Source organism: Harpia harpyja, chromosome Z (assembly GCF_026419915.1).
Source record: "Harpia harpyja isolate bHarHar1 chromosome Z, bHarHar1 primary haplotype, whole genome shotgun sequence".
NCBI lineage: Eukaryota > Metazoa > Chordata > Aves > Accipitriformes > Accipitridae > Harpia > Harpia harpyja.
In genome coordinates this window covers 75,745,912-75,768,332 of record NC_068969.1, presented here as the reverse complement: position 1 = coordinate 75,768,332, position 22,421 = coordinate 75,745,912, and the positions used below count along the sequence as shown (strand labels likewise).

Here is a 22,421-nt window from a genome sequence, read left to right as displayed (position 1 = left end):
TCTTGATGCACATTTTTTATTTCATAGAACCATAGAATCATTTAGGTTGGAAAAAACCTTTAAGATCAAGTCCCACTGTAAACTTAACACTGCCAAGTCCACCACTAAACCATATCCCTAAGCATCACATCTACATGTCTTTTAAAATACCTCCAGAGATGATCGCTCAACCACTTCCCTGGGCAGCCTGTTCCAATGCTTGACAACCTTTTTGGTGAAAAAATTTTTCCTAATATCCAATCTAAACCTCCCCTGGCACACACAACTTGAGGCCATTTCTTCTCGTCCTATCGCTTGTTACTTGGGAGAAGAGACGAACACCCACCTCACTACAGCCTCCTTTCAGGTAGTTGTAGAGAGCAATAAGGTCTCCCCTCAGCCTCCTTTTCTCCAGGCTGAAGAACCCCAGTTCCCTCATCTGCTCCTCATAAGACTTGTGCTCCAGGCCCCTCACTAGCTTCGTTGCCCTTCTCTGGACACGCTCCAGCACCTCAATGTCTTTCTTGTAGTGAGGGGCCCAAAACTGAACACAGTACTTGAGGTGCGGCCTCACCAGTGCCGAGTACAGGGGGACGATCACTTCTCTTGTCCTGGTGGCCATGCTATTTCTGATAAAGGCCAGGATGCTGTTGGCCTTCTTGGCCACCTGCGCACACTGCTGGCTCCTATTCAGCCAGGCGTTGACCAATCCCCGCAGGTCTTTTTCCGCCGGGCAGCTTTCCAGCCACTCTTGCCTAAGCCTGTAGCATTGCATGGGGTTGTTGTGAGCCAAGTGCAGGACCCGGCACTTGGCCTTGTTGAACCTCATACAATTGGCCTTGGCCCATCAATCCAGCCTGTCCAGATCCCTCTGTAGAACCTGCCTTCCCTCAAGCAGATCAACACTCCCGCCCAACTTGGTGTTGTCTGCAAACTTACTGAGGGTGCATATTTTAGTCTATGTTGTCTATTTTGAATTGTTAAGGAATTATAAACAGATGTGACATGGGAGATATTTGACTGCTTACAAAGTGTCCTATTCTGTTCAGAGCAATAATGAAAAAGGGTAACTGTAGTTTAAGAAACTAATTTTTTTGTTCATGGTTTCAGGTCTCTTCTAAATAGCAGTCAGCATAAAAAATATTCCTACTCTAGACTTATCTCAGTGTCTTATTTCTGGTGTTTATTCTTTTTTTTTTTTTTTGAGGCTTCCTTCTAGTATCTTCTACCTGCTGCGGCATTTTTCACATTTTTGTGTCCCAGCAAGAGGGATATCTTTTCTGTTGAAGAATACCTCGTGACTATTCACAGAGTTTAGACCTTTGGTGTCTCACATGCACCTGGGTTTCAGTTTGGGCCTGTTACCATATTTTAATTTTTTTCTGTTTGCGTGAAACTAACCTAATCCATAAAACACTGGCTGTGTCCATTGTGCTTTAAAATGACTGTCTCGGACTGTCTTCCCCTCCTGGAATGCACCCAATAGCCACTATTCATTGGGTTGTTGTCATGGTTTAAGCCCAGCAGGCAATAAAGCACCAGAGGCTGCTTGCTCACTCCTCCCTCCTACCTTCCGCTCCCTGGTGGCATGAGGAGGAGAAGATATAAAGAAAAGCTTATGGGTCAAGACAAGAACAGGGAGGGATCACTCACCCAGTATGGTCACGGGCAAAAAAACCCAGACGCGGGGAAAAAACAAAATCAATTTAATTTACTACGAATCAAATCAAAACAGGATAATAAGAAATAAAACCAAATCTTAAAACACCTTCTCCCCACCCCTCCTTCCTTCCCAGCTCAACTCCACTCCCGGTTTTTCTCTACCTCCTCCCTCCAGCAGTGCAGTGGGACAGGGAACACGGGTTGGGGTCAGTTCATCACACGTTGTCTCTGCCGCTCCTTCCTCCTCAGGGGGAGAACTCCTCACTCTTCCCCTGCTCCAGTGTGGGGACCCTCCCATGGAGACAGTTCTCCACGAACTTCTCCAGTGCGAGTCCTTCCCACGGGTTGCAGTCCTTCACAGACTGCTCCAGTGTGGGTCTGTCGTGGTTTAACCCCAGCCAGCCTAACCTAAGCACCACGCAGCCGCTCACTCACTTCCCCCCTACCCAGTGGGATGGGGGAGGGAATCGGAAAAAAAAGTAAAACTCGTGGGTTGAGATAAGAACAATTTAATAGAACCTTGAGGCACACGTCAGACTTCCCCATCTTTTCGCATCACCCACCAAGTGCACCCAGGTCCTTGAGCAAAAGCCATTCCACGAATGGGGTTACCTCTGCCTGAGGCAGGACTAAACCAGACTGTCTTCCCTAACGTATTTTTAATGTACACTACAGGGGCTTTATCCCCTTCTACAGTACGTAAAAGTTCTGACTGGGCAGGGCCATCCTTATTGGCAGATCCTCTGGTGTTGACTAACCAAGTGGCTTTTGCTAAATGTGTATCCCAATGTTTGAAGGTCCCAGCCCCCATTGCTCTCAATGTAGTCTTTAACAGTCCATTGTATTGTTCAGTTTTCCAGGAGGCTGGTGCATGATAGGGGATGTGATATACCCACTCAATGCCATGCTCCTTGGCCCAGGTGTGTATAAGGTTGTTTTGGAAATGAGTCCCATTGTCTGACCCAATTCTTTCTGGGGTGCCATGTCACCACAAGGCTTGCTTTTCAAGGCCTGGGATAGTGTTCTGGGTGGTGGCTTGGGGCATGGGATATGTTTCCAGCCACCCGGTGGTTGCTTCCACCATTCTAAACACATGGCGCTTGCCTTGGCAAGTTTGTGGGTGTGTGATATAGTCAATCTGCCAGGCTTCCCCATATTTATATTTCAGCCATCACACTCCGTACCATGGGGGCTTCAACCGCTTTGCTTGCTTAATTGCAGCACGTTTCACATTCATGGATAACTTGTGCAATAGTATCCATGGGCAAGTCCACCCCATCTATATGTTGCATCTCTTCCCTGGTGGCCTGAGGTGTCATGGGCCCATCGAGCCATGAATAGCTTGCTCTTATGTTGCCAGTCCAGGTCCACCTGAGCCACTTCAATCTTGGAAGCCTGATCCACCTGCTGGTTGTTTTGATGTTCTTCAGTGACACGACTCTTGGGTACATGAGCATCTACGTGACGTACTTTTACCACTAGCTTCTCTATCCGAACAGCAATATCTTGCCACCGTGCAGCAGCCCAGATGGGATTGCCTCTGCACTGCCAGTTGCTCTGCTTCCATTGCTGTAACCACCCCCACAGGGCATTTGCCACCATCCATGAGTCAGTATAGAGACAGAGCACTGGCCACTTCTCTCTTTCAGCAATGTCTAATGCTAACCGGATGGCTTTCACCTCTGCAAACTGACTCGATTCACCTTCTCCTTCAGCAGTTTCTGCGACTTGTCGTGTAGGACTCTATACAGCAGCCTTCCACCTCCGATGTTTTCCCACAATGTGACAGGACCCATCATTGAACAGGGCATATTGCCTCTCATTTTCTAACAGTTTATTATACAGTGGGGCCTCCTCAGCACGCGTCATGTCCGCCTCTGGCAACATTCCAAAATTTTTGCCTTCTGGCCAGTCTGTGATCACTTCCAAAATTCCTGGGCGACTGGGATTTCCTATGTGAGCTCATTGTGTGATCAGCGTGACCCACTTACTCCATGTGGCATCAGTTGCGTGATGTGTAGAGGAGACCCTCCCTTTGAGCATCCAGCCCAGCACAGGCAGTCCGGGTGCTAAGAGGAGCTGTGCTTCAGTACCAACCACATCTGAGGCAGCTCGAACTCCTTCATATGCTGCCAATATCTCTTTTTCAGTGGATTATAATGAGCCTTGGATCCTCTGTATCCTCGATTCCAAAACCCCAGAGGTTGGCCTTGGGTCTCCCCAGGTGCTTTCTGCCAGAGGTTCCAGGTAGGGCCATTCTCCCCGGCTGCAGTATAGAGCACATTTTTAACATTTTGTCCTGCCCAGACTGGCCCAAGGGCTACTGCATGAACAATCTCCTGTTTAATTTGTTCAAAGGCTTGTCGTTGCTCAGGGTCCCATTTAAAATCATTCTTCTTCCAGGTTTCTTGATAGAAAGGGTTTATAATGCTTACAATTGGACTGTAATTTGGAATATGCATTCTCCAAAACCCCACAACACCTAAGAAGGCCTGTGTTTCCTTTTTATTAGTTAGTGAAGACATAGCTGCTATTTTGTTGATCACATCCATTGGGATCTGATGACACCTGTCTCGCCATTTTATTCCTAAAAACTGGATCTCCTGTGCAGGTCCCTTGACCTTACTTTTTGTGGCAAAACCAGCTTTCAGAAGGATTTGGTTTATTTTCTTCCCTTTCTCGAAGACTTCTTCTGCTGTGTCGCCCCATATGATGATGTCATCAACGCATTGCAGGTGTTCCGGAGCTTCACCCTTTTCCAATGCAGTCTGAATCAGTCCATGGCAAATGGTGGGGCTGTGTTTCCACCCCTGGGGCAGTCAATTCCAAGTGTACTGGATGCCTCTCCAGTGAAAGCAAATTGTGGCCAGCACTCTGCTGCCAGAAGGATTGAGAAAATGCATTAGCAATGTCAGTTGTGGCGTACTGCTTGGCTGCCTTTGATTCTAGTTCGTATTGGAGGTCTAGCACATCCGGCATGGCAGCACTCAGCTTCATGTAACTTCAGTAACTTCATTCAGGCTACGACAGTCAACTGTTAGTGTCCACTCCCCATTAGACTTTCGCACTGGCCATATGGGACTATTAAAGGGTGAGCGAGTTTTGCTGATCACTCCTTGGCTCTCCAGTTGGCGAATCAACTTGTGAATAGGAACCAGGGAGTCTTAGTTGGTGTGATATTGCTGCTGGTGGACCGTTGTGGTAGCAATTGGCACTTGTTGTTTTTCAACCCTCAGCAACCCCACAATCGAAGGGTCTTGAGAGAGACCAGGCAGGGTAGACAGCTGCTTAATTCCCTCCATCTCCAAGGCAGCTATTCCAAAAGCCCATTGATACCCCTTTGGATCCTTAAAATACCCTCTCCTCAGATAGTCTATGCCAAGGATGCACAGGGCCTCTGGCCCAGTCACAATAGGGTGTTTCTGCCATTCACTCCCAGTTAGGCTTACTTCACCTTCCAATACAGTTAGCTCTTGTGATCCCCCTGTCACCGCAGGAATACAGATGGGTTCTGCCACTTCATAGCTTGATGGCATTAGAGTACCACTGTGCACTGGTGTCTACTAAAGCCTTGTACTTTTGTGGGTCTAACGTGCCAGGCCATCGAATCCACAAAGTCCAATAGACTGGTTATCCCTTTCCTCCACCGGGCTGGAGGCAGGGCCCCTCTAAATCTGGTCAGAGTGTCCATTACCCACTTCTTGTGAAGTTGACTCAAAAGCCCCTTCAAGAGGATCAGAAATAAGATCAGCCCTTCTACTCTGTTTGGAAACTGGAGTGGCATTTTTCCTGGGAAAATTCCGTGTTGTGGTGCTTTTTCCTCGCAACTGACCTACCCATGCATCTAGAACCGAGGTAGGTTTTCCATCAGATTTCCTCATATCCCCTCTGTGGTCAGATAGGTAGAATCACAGGGCACCTCGTGGTGTGTTCCTTCTATATTCTCTCTCTGGCAGAGGAACGCACACTCCTAATAGCTGAGACATTGGTCCTTACAGATGAGGAGTAGGACATATCCTCTTTGATTTGCTGGACATCCTGGGACAGCTTCTCCACAGCCATGATGCAGGCTTGTACGGAGGAGGTAAGATTTTCTTCGCATTGCCGGAGTTGCTGAGTGATTTCATCCACCGTTGGTGCCTCTTTGTCTTTCCAGGTCATTACTGCCAGTGTGTTGGCATAGGACGATGGTGCGCTCCATACAAACTTCCGCCACATGGGTCATGTGCATTGGACCTTGTCTGGATCTTTAGGCGATTGTGTGTTATCTGAGTCACAATAAATCATCTCTAGCACGGCTAATTCCCTCAGGTATTGGATACCTCTCTCCATGGTGGTCCACTTGCTTGATTGACATACAATATCATCCTGAAAAGGGTACCTTTCCCTCACACTTGAGAGGAGTCGCCTCCAGAGGCTGAGGGCTGGTGCCCCTTTTCCAATTGCCTTGTCAATGCCACCTTCCCTGGCAAGCGATCCCAGCTGCTTGGCTTCCCTACCTTCTAATTCCAGGCTACTAGCCCCACTACCCCAGCATCAGAGCACCCAGGTGATAATGTGCTCACCTATACGATGGCCAAAATCTTTTCACATATCCCACAGCTCACTCAAGGATAGGGATCGGGTGATTACCTCTGGTTCTGCCTCTTCCTCCTGTTCCCGTGATGACCCTGGTTCACCTTCATCCTTCGCTAACTGAACTGGTTTTTTTGTATATTTGTTCTTCTGTACAGGGGCAACTGATACTGATGCGGGGTTGGAGTGGCCACAGTGCCTGTCACCTTGTTAGATCCAAGGTCCTTCTCTTCCCCTTGAGGATACTGAGTGGTATTAAACAGGGTTCGACAGGCATGGGCCAGGACGCAGCACATTGCAGTGAGTTGTGTCTCCCTGGAATTGTCAGGGTGATGACAGCATACTGTTTCCAAATGTTCTGCTAGTTTTTCAGGATTCTGCACTTGTTCAAGGGTGAAGTTCCAAAATACTGGAGGTGTTTTGGAACACCACCCTAGGCATTTGCCCATACTACCCCACACACCCTGCCACTTGTAATTATCCAGCCTTGGGGCAGACCTCTGGGTGATCTTCTTCAATAGTTGTTTAACCTTAAACAAGAGCTGAACCACATTCAGGAATATGCTAGTTCCTAGCAATAGGACCATACTGTTCTCAATATCCCAAGGGTATTCAAATTTTCCAAAATTCTCGAACGCCATTGTAACTAGACTGGGGAAGAAAGGTGTCTCACCCATAGATTGGCTCTCTGAGGAAGAAGGGTGAATGGTGTAATTATTAATAGCTTCCCAGAGATGGCTCCCGAAGTATAGAAGTGACAACAATGCTGAATGCAAAAACCGGATTAGTTCTGCAACCGGTAATTTTATCATACCATAAGCCAATATTACACAATACATCAAAGCGAAAACCTTAATCCACCTCCCACGGATGATAAGCAGCAGCACAGGGACTACATACAGCAATTGAGGTGATACATAACAGAACTCTAAAAACAAGTGCCACAACTCTAAGAACTCATAAGTCAAAACAGTGACCAGTGACTATTAGACCAATGTAATAAATGCTTGTAACAAATTCATTTTAACAAGCTCTGGTTAGGCTTGTCGTTGTCTCAACCCTTCGTGCCCCACGGTGGGCGCCAAAAGGACTGTCGTGGTTTAGCCCCAGCCAGCAACTAAGCACCACACAGCTGCTCACTCGCTTCCTTCCACCCAGTGGGATGGGGGAGGGCATCAGAAAAAGAGGTAAAACTTGGGTTGAGATAAGAACAATTTAGTAGAACAGAAAAGAAGAAACTAATAATGATAATAGTAACACTAATAAAATTACAATAGTAGTAATAAAAGGATTGGAATATGCAAGTGATGCACAATTCAATTGCTCACCACCCGCCGACCGACACCCAGTCAGTCCCCAAGCGGCGATGCCCCCCAGCCCCACTCCCCCCAGTTCCTATACTAGATGTGATGTCACATGGTATGGAATACCCCGTTGGCCACTTCGGGTCAGCTGCCCTGGCTGTGTCCCCTTCTTGCTGGCTGGGCATGAGAAGCTGAAAAATCCTTCACTTTACTTAGCAACAACTGAAAACATCAATGTTATCAACGATCTTCTCATACCAAACTCAAAAACATAGCACTGTACCAGCTACTAGGAAGACAACTAACTCTATCCCAGCTGAAACCAGGACAGGGTCCCTTCCACGGGCTGCAGTCCTTCAGGCACAGACTGCTCCAGTGTGGGCTTTCCCACGGAGTCACGGCCATCTTTGGGGGCATCCCCCTGCTCCAGTGTGGGCTTCTCCCCAGGCTGCAGGTGGGCACCTGCTCCCCCGCTCCCCTCCAGGGGCCGGGGGGGGACAGCCTGCCGTCTCACCACGGGCTGCAGGGGCATCCCCTCCTCCGGTGCTCCTCCTCCCCTCCTTCTGCACTGACCTCGGTGTCTGCAGAGGGGTTCCTCTCACATTCTGATCCCCCTACTCACTGCAGGTTCCCCGTCTTAAATCTGTTCTCCCAGAGGTGCTGCCACCGTCACTGATGGGCTTGGCCTGGGCCAGAGGCGGGTCCGACTTGGAGCCGGGGAAGCTTCTAGCAGCTTCTCACAGGAACCACCCCTGCAGCCCCCTCTCCTGCTACCAAAACCCACCACACAAACCCAAAACAGTTGTGTTGACTGTAACTATAGCTACGGCAATCTCCCTGGTTGCTTGATGAACTGGAGTTAAATAATTATGTTTTAAATAGTGGGATGCTAGCAGACATCTGAGGCAGACTGTAGCATCTAGTCATCACATAACTAACATGCTGTACTATGTTGAATAGATAGGTTTTGAGAGTAGGTCTGTGTAGATCAAGGAAAGAGGTGTGGTTAGTAACATCTCTTTCTTGATACAACTGCCATTTGCTTTTCTCTTTAAATTTTTAGTACTATAGTCTGTTTCACTTTTAAGTGCGTGAAGCCAGCTGTACACTTACCCTCATTAAAGTGTAGGGTAAGGGATGGTCAGATGGTGTTAGCCGAGTCCATAAACATGCATTTGCGCTTCTTTTGTGTTCAGGGATGATATGGAGAAAGAAGATTGAGGTCTTTAGTGAATCTTAGCAAGTGAGCATTGTTAAGGCAATGAATGTTGCCTAGTTTTATTTGCCTGAGGGCAGGGTCTAGACTTATTAAACAGACTTTGATTCCTTATTACCAAGACATGGATCTATAATGCAAGCATTTTGCAAAGAGTAGCATTAAATGGCAGAGAAGGTTTGCAATGTGAGCATGAAGGTGCTTGCCTTCTAGTGGATGGGGAGAGGTTGTACATAGGAACTTTTTACCTCTTTGCAAGCCAGATCATGGTAAAGAGGAACCCATTCCACTGGCAACATACAGTTTTCCAGTGCTGGCAGTGTACCTTGGATGGTGTTAGAGTTACAAAGCACTGGCTTGACACTTGGAGTTAATTCTCCATTCAGAAGAGTAGCTTAAGAAAGTTGAAGTATTTTCATGTGTTGTTGAGTATGGCTGACCTGTTGATTATCTGTATTTTATTTTTATCTAACAGATTTTGTGTGTGTGTGTGTTCCCCCCAAACAGGTTGATGTCATGTCATTATGTGATTATCTAGGAAGAGTGTTTTGTGGACTTTGTAAATTTTACATTGCCCTTTATTTTTTATTTTCCCATAATTTATTTTCTTTAATATTCTCTCTCATTACAGACATCTTTAAAAAACTTTTATTCCTAGGGGATGTGTATTTCTAACATAAGTAACTTCCATTTCTTACCTGGTCTCTGTGGTTTATGGTTGGACCTAGTAAGACCTGGATCTTTTTGATAGCTGCCACCAAGTTGCTGCTGATGCATTCAGTTCTGATAGAAACCAGTGACTGTGATCTGATTGCAAATTCAGAATTCATAATGCATCAATTATAAAATTTAATAAGAAGAGCTTTAATATAAGGAATATAAATTATGTTGACTCTGACATATAGCCAGAAACAAATTCTAGCATTTAAAGAGATGAACCTGCTAGCACAGGCAGTCTTAGCAAGACCAATGGTTCTCATTGCAGTGTTTTTTGCAGGTCTGAGGTAGGAGTTTGTGAGGTGTATTTTGATCATGTTGCAGATCTTCTGCAGGGAGACTTCATTTCCGTCTCAAGTGTTATGGAAAAGTCCTCCCATAGAAATTGCCACACAGGCAAAAACTTGTTTCAAGCCAAAACACAAACCACTGAGATTTGTGTCACTCTTGCATTGGGAGGCAGCGGACTGCTGACAGCTGTTTGCTAAAAGGCAGCTGGATGCTAACGTGCTGGCACCCCTGCTCCATTCACACCGGTCCAGGCGCTTTGTTGTGTTGACACTGTGGCACATGCCTATTCCGCCAGGATGGTACGATGCGCTGATCGCTTGAAGAGTGTCTCTGCTTCCCTCCCAGATGAAGCATTGCAGAACCCTTCCACTCAAAATGCAGACTGTAAACCGGTGTTGGTAAATCTGGAGTGGCATGAAGTTTAGATGACTGCCAATTTGTTGGGACTTGTTTAGTTTTCTTCCTTTGAAAACAAAACTCCATTCTCCTTTGTTTCTTCAATTACAAAAGTCCATTTAAAATGTGTGAGGAGAGGTGATCTACAGTGTTTTCATGTCTATTGATATTTTGTGTCACTACTGTAAAACATGATCAGGACCTCCATGTTAATAACCTGTTTGTAAAGTCAGGTACAGCTTATACAGTTTAGTATGTTTTACCATAATTGAGTTTCACATTTGATAGGAAATTTTAGCAGAAACTGAACTGCAGTGGTGGAGGGAATGAAGGCAGAAGTCTTTCCCAGGTGGACTCACAGAATTGTGTCTAATGTGGCATAAGTAAGCATAATCTATCAAGAGATGTTACATTTTCTGTATGTTTGAAATATCTTCAAGGCTTTTCCTCCAAATTCCTTTTTGTAGACAAAAGTGCATGCTTGGATTTTGGCAAGGTAGTTGTTCTGAATATAGTGAAGGTATAGATTTGTTTATTACTGCTACAAAAACTCAATTGCATGTTCTATTGATCCTTGTAATAAACAGTAGTTTCAAATGTAGTCTTACAACTCAACAAGTAAAGAGTTGTTACCTCTTTTGTGTTGTTTGAATTACTGTAAGCCATTTTAAATAGAACAGAGAAGAAAACCAGCATGCTGATTCAAGTGTCTGCTTTTAGATGTGGTGTCTGCTATTTTTCTAGCAGGATCCTGGAAGAAGGAAGTGCTTTATACTCAGTCATTGATACCTTACTGTGACAGATGTTTAATTCAGTTATGGTGTCTTTTGGATACTTGGAATCCAGAATCATGACTACTTCTCTTATTGCTATTGTTCCAGTTTAGAAATTCTAATTTTACAATATGTTTTTGTCCTTTCTCCAGTATTTTTTTAATTTATGAATGCATATTATTTGTATTATCACAATATAGTTTTCTGATATTGTTACAAACTTTTCTTTTTATGCAAAGTATTGTTGTACATACTCCCAGAATATCCTGACTTCCCATAAATCTGTGTTTCTGCTTTTACAACACTCTTCTGAAAAGCACATCTTAGTGCAATAAACTTATAAAAATAAAAATCTGGATACAGCCATATTTAAAAAGAAAATGAACTAAAAACAATGTCATATTTGTCCTTTTGCAGCTGGGGAGACTTTCAAGTACAAAAGGACATGTATGTTGTGAGCACCTATGATGCTATAGTTTGCTTAAAATGTATCCAGCAGAAAGTACTTTTAAATTGTAAATAAAAGACATTAATTTTTGTTACTGACACAGAGGGAGCTAGCAGGCAACTACTGTCATTGTGTGCCAGATCTGTCATAAGACTTTCTATTGAAAAGTGGCTCAAAGGTTACTAAAATTGTGTCATTTGACATCTCTGGCTCAGAATCCACACTTCATGAAATCTTCATCTGTTACGTATTGCACAAAGCATCAAAGAACGTCAACATGAAAGAACTGGGTATTGCTTTGAGATTTTCCTTTTGTCTGCTTCTTTCCTTTGATAATGTTCAGGATACAGTGAACCTCTGTAACGGGAAAACAGACAACATGGTAGACAAGCTTCTCTTCAAATTGCGCTTGATTTGGTGCTATTCCAGACCTTTGACATTACCAGAATAGTCATGTTAACTGGAAATCATGACTTAGTAGGATAAACAAACTATATTGTTCTAAGTGGAGTCATGTAGACTATGAAAAGTTTCTAAAACGTATTCAAAAGACTGAACTAGGCTGTAATAAGCTTTTGCTTAACATGTCTTGTCAACCATATCATATACAGTGGTAGTACCTAATAATTACTAAAACCGTTATTCTATTTAGAAAATCCAACACTCAAAAATTCAGAATTTTTTATGACTTGGTTCAGAACTGCCTCTAATCCTGTTTTTTGTTGCAGCATTTTGCTGCGTCTCTACTTTTATCCTGCACTGCACAGTTTAATTTACCTTTCCCTCCTATAGCAAACACGTTTCCCACCTGTAGCAAATGAAGAAGTCCTGCAGACATCTGTTCTATTGCACAGTCCTGTTGCATCGATACTTACCATGGTTGAGCATTGGAGCCTTCAGATGCAGCCTACTGACCTCTCGGCAAAGTGATAAGCAGCTGAAAATAAAGTTCACCATGGGAAGTGTCCATCAACCTAGATTTGGTGTGCTGAACTCTGCATAATATGTTTCAAAAATTATACTAAGCCAGCAATTTGCTGGCAGTCCAGATTAAATACAACTTAAAGCAAGTTTAAAATACATGTGACTCTTTTGTCTAGGGGAGAAACTAGTATTACAGTTTTTTGTGTTTTGGATTTTGTGGGTTTGGGGGTAGAGGGGGTTGTTGTTTGTTTGTTTTTGTAAATAACCACCAGTTGGAGGGAAAGTTGGCTGGATGGGGTAAAAATGCAATTAAACGAACAAAGGTATTTAGCCTTGCTTTGTGTTAGCAACAAAACTGGCAATTCCTGATATTATTTTTTTTTTCTTTGAAGAAACTCTCAGTTGCCATGTAGTAGGTACTGTGAATTTGATGTAAAAAAGATATATGTTACCTTGGAGGAGTTGTTATTAGCTCTTAGCCTATTGCATTTTGAAAGGCAATTTTTGTGTATTGTTTATGATACAAGGTAATAGCAGCAGAATAATCAGAGCACTTAATTACTTATATTTGTGATATGTAAAATTGAGAGATTTTAAAAATACAGAATAACTACTGATATTTTGAGAAGGTAGAATGGAAAATTAAACAAAACAATGACAGCTCACAATTTTAACTATAGATCCTTATAAAACTGATATTTTGTTAAATGTTGCCAATGAAGTTTTTGAATGTAAATTGAAACATTAGCCAGCAAAACACTTAGTAGGTGTTTAATTTTACATATGTGAGTAATCCTGGATATTTCAATTGGGCAATTCATCTGTCTAAAATTAAATAGGCGTTGAAGTACTTTGCTGGTTCAGGGATTGGATAAGTCAAAGAAAAAGCTTTGTACGCTTAGGCAGCAAATTAGAAAGCTTTGCACATATGAGAAATATTCATTCCCTGGCAACAAAGAGGGGTTTAAAAGGAAATCTTTCATTAAAGGAGAAAAAAAATCTCAACTAAAACTCATGAAAATGGAAAGTTAAGTTAGTGCCTTGAGATAATTTAAAAAATATCACCGTAACAGCTTAGTGCACTGAAGAATTCTGCCCCACCTCCTTCCCCCCCACATTACATGATGGAATAACATGTTCCCATAAGCGGGAACATCATGGGAAGCACCAGATTACTTGTTGGACATAAATGAACGAGCAGTCATACAGTAATATACAAAAGTACTCCACTTTTTTGACCCACTTAAGTATTAACTTCTCTCAAAGTCTTGGTTCAAAGATACACGAAGCCATGTTCCTTTGCATTTTGAATTAATGTGCTCCATTATTGTTGCATTTCATCAGTGACTTTTTAAAATTTCATTTTGCAGTCATACTAACTGCACTGACCAGAGATGTAGTTCCATGAGAACACCCTCTTTTTCCTTTTCCTTTTCCTTTTCCTTTTTTTCCTTAAAAAGTAATAAAGTGCCTCTTATTTGCTGGAAATCACCTGGAGTACAATCTGTTTAGTATGTTAAATGCAGGGTGATTAGGAGAGAATGTAGCTCAACTTTCTTGGCAGTAAAAGCCTGGATAGTCAACTTCAGTTTTGAAGCAAATTTCTTCTTACTCAATTGCAAAATTACCATGTAATTTAAGAACTGTGTTTGTGGGACAGGTTAACTGATCTGACGCTGTGTCTCCTGAGAGCAGAGTTTTAAGGGAGCCAACATGGTGATAGTCCTTAGTATCTCAAGCTTAAGTGGAGATGCCTCTTGAATCCCTGCTGTTACCCTGGTGGGACTCAAAACTGCTCAAATGGTGCAGTGGACTGCAAAGGGATAGGTTACCATGAAATTACTCTTCCATTCTCAGCAACTGTATACCTCAGTCTTGTTTTTACGACATTGTTAAAAATAAGTGTAATACATAAATCTACAGTCTGTCCAGTGCTTAAATGCAGGGATACAAACAAATGTTCTGTTTGTTCTTTTTTTAGTGAATTGGTCTTAAAACCTCAGTCTGAAGGAAGGCTGTCACTTCAGAATATATTTGAAGTGTTTTCTGTGCAGTTAGCAGTTATTTTGCGATCCTGATTCATCGTCATGGTGTTTCATATTCCTAGCTACAGGTTTTTTATAGTATGTGTATTTTTTGTAATGGTATGGTATATGGCAGCCACCTGCAGCTCAGACTTTTACTGAAATAGTAGGGTATATTTTTAATGGTACTATCTTATTTAAAAATTGTTGGATTTTGTTTGAAGAATTCTCTGTTTATGCTATATATAGTGTGTCTGCAATTTAAATCACTAAATACTCACAGATTCTATGTAATGGCTGTCCCTTGCTGAGGGCATACTGTATGTTTGTTTATAGCAGTACAGACAGAGGTCAGAAACTTCCAGCTGCAAACTTCTCAGATGTAGGTTGTTAGGAAGACAGAAGTCCATTATTTTAAATAGTGAAAAGGGAGGATATGGCAGATTTTGCTCCCTCTTAAATTAAGCTAGCCTTTCTTCTGGAATGAGACAGAGCAGTGTTTTACAGAGGTGGGGGCGTCCATAGGTACAGCAGCCCATGGAGGAGAGAGTTTAAGGAAGGACAGGGAGTGCAGAGTGAATGCTGCTGTGTGTGAATCGTTACTAATTTTTGTTTCTCTTGTTCAATCATTTTAGAGCTGATAGATATCACATGTACCTTGTTGCTGCTGAACCCTGACTTCACCACTGCTTGGAACGTAAGGTATGTTGCACTCAGCAAATGACATCAGAAAGACCTGAGCCTTATGTTTGAGTCAGCTGTAAGCTTTGTTTTAAGTGGTAATTAGTGACACAGCAACAGCTTTTCAGCTGAAGGAATGTTAAAAATCTCTTCTATCCTGTATGCCTTGCAGATAGTTTCAGACTGCCTTTTTTTTTTTTTTTTTTTTTATATTGGTAGTGCAGGCTGAAGATTACACTGCTGCATGTGAAGGCACATGTTTGGCTCACATTTTGAGGGGATAGAAGTCCCGTTGAACTGTCACTCCTCTTCCCTTCTGTCAGTTAAGGAAGGCCGTTTGTAACCTTTAGATGGGCATATCCTTTTTGCTGAATCACGTAGTACCCAACTGATGCCTGCTGCCTTCACTGTTTTCATTTTACCCCTCTTTGAATATTATACGTGAGTCCTTTTGAGATAACAGTTCAATTTGCTGCCATTACCGGTGCAGCTCATCAAAGCTGAATAGATACATTGCAAGAGAAGGGGAGGAAAGTGGCCATCCTTTATTCCAGACACATTCTCCTCCACCCTGCTCCTTTCTTGTACCTGTTGGGATTATCTGTCTTCACCATTGGTCATGCTGCAGCACCTGACCAGGAGGTATGATGGAGGAGGAGCAGAAATTTACCTCCTTGCTCTTAATGGAGCCCACAAGCAACAGTTCTTTAGAACCCTGTAATCTGATAATTTTTGTGTAAATCTCAGAGGTGGAGGAATACTCTCTTTCTGCTGCCTAGGTAAGACTGGTGACAGTCTTAAAGGAATAGTTTTAGAAGGGCCAGAGGGCTGACAGAAAATTACGTTAGGGTCTAGGAGGACTCCCATTAAAAATAGGACTTTTGCAGTTAAGATGCATTACTGCAGTAGGAAAAATTAACAAAATGACCTGGAAAGATGATGGCTGCGGGTAGCTGTCAGCCCTAGATATGCCAAATTCAGCTTTTGGGTTTTTTTGTTTTTTTTCTTTCACTGCTGGTGTAGTTCTGAAGGATTCTGCTGTGATCTGTATCTTTCTAGCATCTCAGGTCTAAGAAAGGTGGATGAAAGTGATAGCAAAGGGCTTACTGTCATGAAAATGTAAGGCTTGAGTAGCTTTCAAGTGATAAAATGGAATTAGAAGCATGTATAAGTACTAGAGCTACTACAGTAATGTAGTCTTGTGGTACTTAAAACTGATTACAGGGTTTTGGTTTAGGTTTTGTGGAATATTTTTAATGCAAATGTATCCATTCTTATTAGTCTAGCTTTTTTTCTGCCTGACAGCTGAAGGAGTTTGGTCTTACGTGCATGAGAGGAGGAGTAGTTCAAAGTTGTAATTGGAATTAAAAATGTTCAGGAATATGGATGAGGATTGTTTTCACTTTTATGACATATATGGTTTACCAAAGCATACAAATTACTACATAAGGTGGCGTTGCTCCCCAAATTCTTGGCCAGTGACCTGATTGGCAGTCTGTCTTTGAAGCTTCATTTAGCATTCAGAGAGAAGCTGTTATACCAACCAGTCAGTAGCTGTGGAGTTTACGGCTGAGCCTGCTCTAGGCAAGGGACTGCATTGGTGAATCTGACCCTACGTTGTTTTAGGCTGCTGCTGGGAGTTCGCTCTTTTGAAGGGTAGGAACTTAACTGGCCCAACATTTCAGTTTCTTTTTTATTCTGTGAAATTCCTACTTCAGTAAATGACAGGTCAGGCTAGCCAGACGTATGGCATATACAGTCACAGAGTAGAGGACAGACTGTTCTGTACAGATGCTGAATGTAAATCCTTTTCTGAGCTAGTATAAGGTGGGAACTAATTGTGTGGGACTTGCACTTGGCTTGCAGAACTTGATGGATCTGCCGTGGGATGATTGTTTCCATCTTGCTCAGAGGATGTTTGTTGTGCCAAATTCATCTTAGTTTCTCCACACACAAATTCACTGCTTTATTTTAAGGGGGAAGAGCGTCACAGACTCTAAGTAGCCTAGAAAATAAAAATAAAAAGTGTAATAGTTAGTTACTGAATAGCAGCCCTGCACGTAGAGTGTTTCCTGTAGAATTTAATGACCCTTCCATTTTAGGCTGGGATAATCCCTTTTTCCTATGTTCAGTTCTCTCTTGAGAGCTTCAGAGATAGTGGTTGACTCAATAGCAATGAATTTGGAGATACAGAGAGTTGTTCGAGAGTAGGAAAAGGAAATCTCTTCCTTGGAAAGGAGACGGGACTTGACAGAGCAAGAAGACTGGAGTGGCGGTGTGGAAGGCTAATGAGTATTTCAGCTCAGCTGACAATCATAGAAGGTTGTATCTGGTTAATGAAACACAGGAGAACATAAAACTTCAAATGTGTTAACCGCTAAGAAGAGATAGGTAATCTGTCTTGACTTTGTAGCTATTCTAAACAATTGTAATATGCCTGCATAGGTTTGTCTTTTATTTATTTATTTTAATTAGAAGTGACTGGGAAGCTACAGAAGGGCAGGGACTATAACCTAAACCATGAGAACTGTGTTGTGTAGGAAGGCATGCTAAAGAATAGGAGATGTGTCGCTTCTTAGAACTCAGAGGGAAATCCCTGTTATACTAAATGGGCAACAGGACATCCCCAGTTGTTAATCATAATTTCAGTTATCCTGTGTTTTTAGTAGTTGAAAAAACTTCCAAGTTAAAATGACCAAAATCTTTATGTAAGTGATTGTAAAGGAATTGTCATAGGTGTTTTTGTTCTTGCTGATATACTTGCTGGCAGGTACAATTGATCAAAAGTCAAAAGACATTAGATAACAAGACGCTCTGAAAAGTCAAATGTTTTCCTGTCAGATATCAATGTCTTCAAAGGTGTCAGCAAAAACATAAGGCACGTCAAAATCATTTCATATTATCTTTCATGGGAGCTAGAGTTTTGAAGGCTGAAAAGTTATCTATGGTCCACATGACAGAAAAGTGAGCTAGAAATTATATATCCAAGTTGGATGTTTGCTGAAAGAGCTTGGAAAAGGTTTATTTGGGAGTGTATGATACTTTAGTCATACTTGTGATTGAAGTCCCTTAGTTGTGAATGGGAGGGTCTGTCATCTGAAAAATCTATGAAGCTAAAAACTGCTTTTCTACTACAGCAGTGAATCTTGTCTGTAATGTTCCTCAACTTTGCAAAAGAGTAAATTTACTTTACAGTTAATGCTTGAATACAGAAAGAGCGATTTCTTCACCAAGAGTTTAGGTTTTGGGAGGTAGGTGGCCTGGTAATCTAAATCTTTGTTACATATGTACGTGCATTTGTTTTGAGTGTTAGACTGATCTAGACTGCTTTTTCATTGTCCATGTGGTAAGTGATTTTTACCAAAATGTCACCTTTTGCATTGCAGTAATAGGGCAATTATTCCACCTGTTCTAGTGTTGACATTCCCTGAATCTTTCTCTTGTCTGCTTTGCAAAAGTCAATGCACTGGCACGAAACAGTCTGCTCAGTCTGCCACTCCTGGATGGTATACCTGGATTTCCTGTTGAGCACCTTGCTGAAAGCATCCAATCTGAAACGTGCTGGAACTTGATTCAGATAAAAGCAAATGTCCTGGTAGCTAAGTTTCTGATCTCTGCAGACAGTATCAGGAGCAAAATTTCCTTAAGGATTTATTCAACTGTTGATTCAGTAGCAAAAGAAGGGTCTAGGCTAGTGCCTAGATGTATACATCTCACCATTTTCCTTGAATTTGAAATAATATGTTGCTCACTGTTAGTGTTGCCACCATTAGCTTCTGACTGTGGGTATACAGTTCAGTTAAAGCAACACAAAGCCAATATACCAGGTGAGTCAGTTTTCTACTGAAAACTTCCAAAACAGACAAAATGACGGTAAGTGCTCACACTAAAGGAATATGTCAATTTTTTTGTGAGAGTTGGGCCATAACTTTAAAGCCACATTACGTGTTCTGTGTTAGACTGCAGAGAATTTTCACCTTCTTACTGCATAGCAGCTTTTTTCAGAGTGTATTTCCTTCCTGTCCCCTTCTCCCTGCCCCCCCCCCTTTTTTTTTGTCAGAAAATTGATCATCTGCTCTTCACCTAGTAGTGCTCCTCTTGCTGAACCTGGTGCCATGCATATCATTATGATGAACCATAAATTATGAAAAAACCCAACCCACAACCCCCCCAAAACCAAACAAACAAAAAAATCCCCACAACTCAAAACAAAAAACCCACACCAAAACACGAAACCCACGCCAAAATTGGTTCTATCTACTTCTTGCACTCTCAGTTTTTAAATGTGACTTCTGGAGGTTCTGGAAAATGCATGTTTCCTGTCTGCAACTGGTACCTTTGGAACTTACTGTATCTTTACTTCAAAGCCACTGTCTACTAGATCGGAGAATAAGATATGGAGACTAATGTCCTGGGAGTAACTGGTGATGGGGCGATGTCTACAAATACATTCAGGACAGACAGTGAGTTATAAAGCTAGAAAGAAGAATAGGGTGTGGGGCAGGGAATTCTGTGCAAAAAAGGCAAGAAAGATAAATATGGACTTTTACTTTGCTCTGTCTGTGTTGGTGGTACTCTGGGAAGGGTTATGGTGGATGAACATTAAATTTTGTTAGGGCAAATTCTTTTATTTTTTTGAACCAAAAGCTGTTTTACACATAAGTAAATTCAGCGATTTCAGACCTTGTTGTTTGAGAAACATTCTACACACACAGAGTATTTCCTACTTCCTTCTAAATTCAGGGATCCTTGATACTGTATCTTGAGCCATATTTAAAAACTAAAAGTAAGTGAGGGGGGGGAAGGCTGTGTGGAAGAGTAACTGTATTTTCAGATGTACGGAATGATCTAAGGGCTTAATTTCAAGAAGGAATGTTTAGTTGTATGTATAAGCCCATTGGCAGCCCTTGTGTCAAAGAAAAAAACAACAAAAAAATGCTGCTTGTGTTAATTAAGATGCTTTTAAGACTGTGCAGATAAAAGCAACATTATTCTCAACAGGCATTACGTATAGCCAAAACTCCTTGGCTTTCTGATTAGTAACAGAAAATGTGATGGAGAGCCACACTCAGATATAGTTGACTCAGTGATTTTTGGGTAGGTTTGGGAACCGATGGGTTGTATGTGTTCAGATTAAGATAAAGTTCTTTGATCTGCATTTATTTTATTGGGCCTGGTTGAATAGGGTGCACATATATATAGCAAAGTGGAATGGGTTAATCCACGAAAGGCTTTTTAAACTTTTGTATTTTGACAGTGAAGTTCTACTATGATACAAAGAAAATGCCATGCTATTTGTTATTGGGATTTGTGTTCTGTTTTCAGGTTACTTCTTTTATTCATACAACTGTATTTTATCTTTTGTAGGAAAGAATTAATACTGTCTGGCACTTTAAATCCACTTAAAGATTTGCATCTTGGAAAACTCGCATTAACCAAGTTTCCAAAGAGTCCAGAAACATGGATTCATAGGTTTGTTTCCCTTGCCTTCTGTTGCCTCCCCAAACTTAAACTTTTTTCCTAGGGTTTTTTTTTCCTGTGCTTGGGTTAAGGAGAGCCATAGATAAAGGAGGACATCTAGAAATGCAGCAGATTCTTTGAGCCAATCATTGTAAAATACTGTGCTTTGGCTTTTGAAGATACCTGCCTATATTTTATACTTAGAACTAAAATCATATGCACCTTTTTTTCTGCATATTTTTAAATAACATTTGGAGGTGGGATAAATTTTCCTAAAGGTTTATCATGTCTAGCAGCACCTAAAATTCTCAGCCTGAGAATTCAGATTCCATCAATAGTAAGTATTTGAGCATTGTGGGTTTCTCTGTTTTTCCCTCCTCCAACTTACTATGATATTGCTTGTCTACAGGCATTTCAGAAAGGCAAGAATCTGTAAAAGCTAATCTTTATAACCAAAGTTGGGTTCTTTTCCATTCCAATATCGGTCTTTTTGGTTTCGTGAATTTATTTGTATCATTTTTAACTTAAGCAATGTCATTAAGTCACCACTACTAAATATTAAAATAACAGAGCACATTTTTGGAAAAGATAACCCCAGAATTACTCAAATGCACAAAGCTAACCATCTCAGTCATGACTGAGTGTACATAAAATGCTTGTAGCACAGCCAAGTGAAGTATAAATCCATTGCTCAACTTTGGTTAAAAAAAAAATAAAAATCTTGGTATGTGTGTGATTTTCTTCATTATGTATTTTTCACAGGGTAACTCATCCTTTTATAGACAGCCTTAAAGAGATTTGAATGTAACACATTAGAAAGCAGTTCACAATGCTTGCATTTTCACGTGTCCAGCATTAGGACAACTGTAAAGCTGATACCCCATTAGGGGACTCATACTATCAAAAACATAAGTAAAGCTTCAGTTGTACTGATAATACATGAATTTTTGGAAGAAGGAGTTGTTGATAAACTCTTCTTTGTGAGTGCATGGCCTTAAGGTTCTCAAAGTTAACCTAGAATGTAATACATGGAATATTCCTAGGCGTTTCTTAACTTATAAGCAGCTAATTAATTTCTGTTAATTTCTTTCTTAGTAGCATTGATATAGCAACAACACTGATGAATTTCTGCAGAGTTGGTTTTTAATTTTGTTGTTCTTCAACTGCTTTTCGTCATCTCCATGCTACTCACTCATGCTGCTTGATTGTTTTGTTTGAAGCAAAAGAGTATGTAGAAATAATGGGAAAAAATCTTGCAGTTTGTCATGGTTTAGCCTTTCCTACACGGTAGCTAACACTGGAAAACTGTGATTTTTTGCATGTAAGTAGAGCTGAACCTGGTGCCATCCATATGATTATGGTGAGCTATACATTTTTATTAAATTAGTCAGGATGGTAGGTTCTTAATATTTATTTACATCTTAGAAATCATAAAAAATTCTCTCTGTAATGTCTATGCAATCTTAAATTAGGAGTATTTTAATAGTGTTATAATTTGTTGTTCTTTCTTGTATTTGCCTAAAACAGAAAAGTGTATTTGAGGATGATTGTACAAATGTTTGGCTTGGATTTGGATGTGCTGACCATGATTGATGTTAGAAAAGATCTGCAAAAATTTTCTTTCTGCATCAGCGTAGTGATTAATCTTGTGTTTTCTGTTCCCCCATGACACCAAATTTCAGAGAGAAGTGCAAAAAAATAGATTGGGCAATTATAAAATTCAGTAGAACAATCTCCAAATATTTTTTTTCTTACACATGGCAGATACACTCACTAAAGATATCAAAATACCTCTCATACACTTTGCCATATGGCCTTTTGCTATATGTTTTGGGGGTTTCATAGAAACATACATTCGGTGACAGAAGAAATTGAATTTCTTTTCTCCAAATTTATTGGAGAAAATGTTCTCTTAAAAGCCTCTGAAATATTACCATGATATTCAACAGGTACCAAAAATACATTTTAAAT

The 22,421-nt window shown here is 41.4% G+C and overlaps 1 protein-coding gene across 4 annotated transcripts in view; it reads left to right on the top strand.

Annotated features, from left to right (window-relative positions):
- Nucleotides 1–22,421, top strand: part of PTAR1 (protein prenyltransferase alpha subunit repeat containing 1) — a 44,922-nt gene that overhangs the window by 7,555 nt on the left and 14,946 nt on the right. For all 4 annotated transcript variants that reach the window (XM_052777846.1, XM_052777845.1, XM_052777847.1 and 1 more), the window contains exons 3-4: nucleotides 14,945–15,011; nucleotides 20,358–20,462. In XM_052777846.1, the coding sequence (XP_052633806.1) occupies nucleotides 14,945–15,011; nucleotides 20,358–20,462 (172 nt within the window). The remainder of the gene's footprint in view (nucleotides 1–14,944; nucleotides 15,012–20,357; nucleotides 20,463–22,421) is intronic.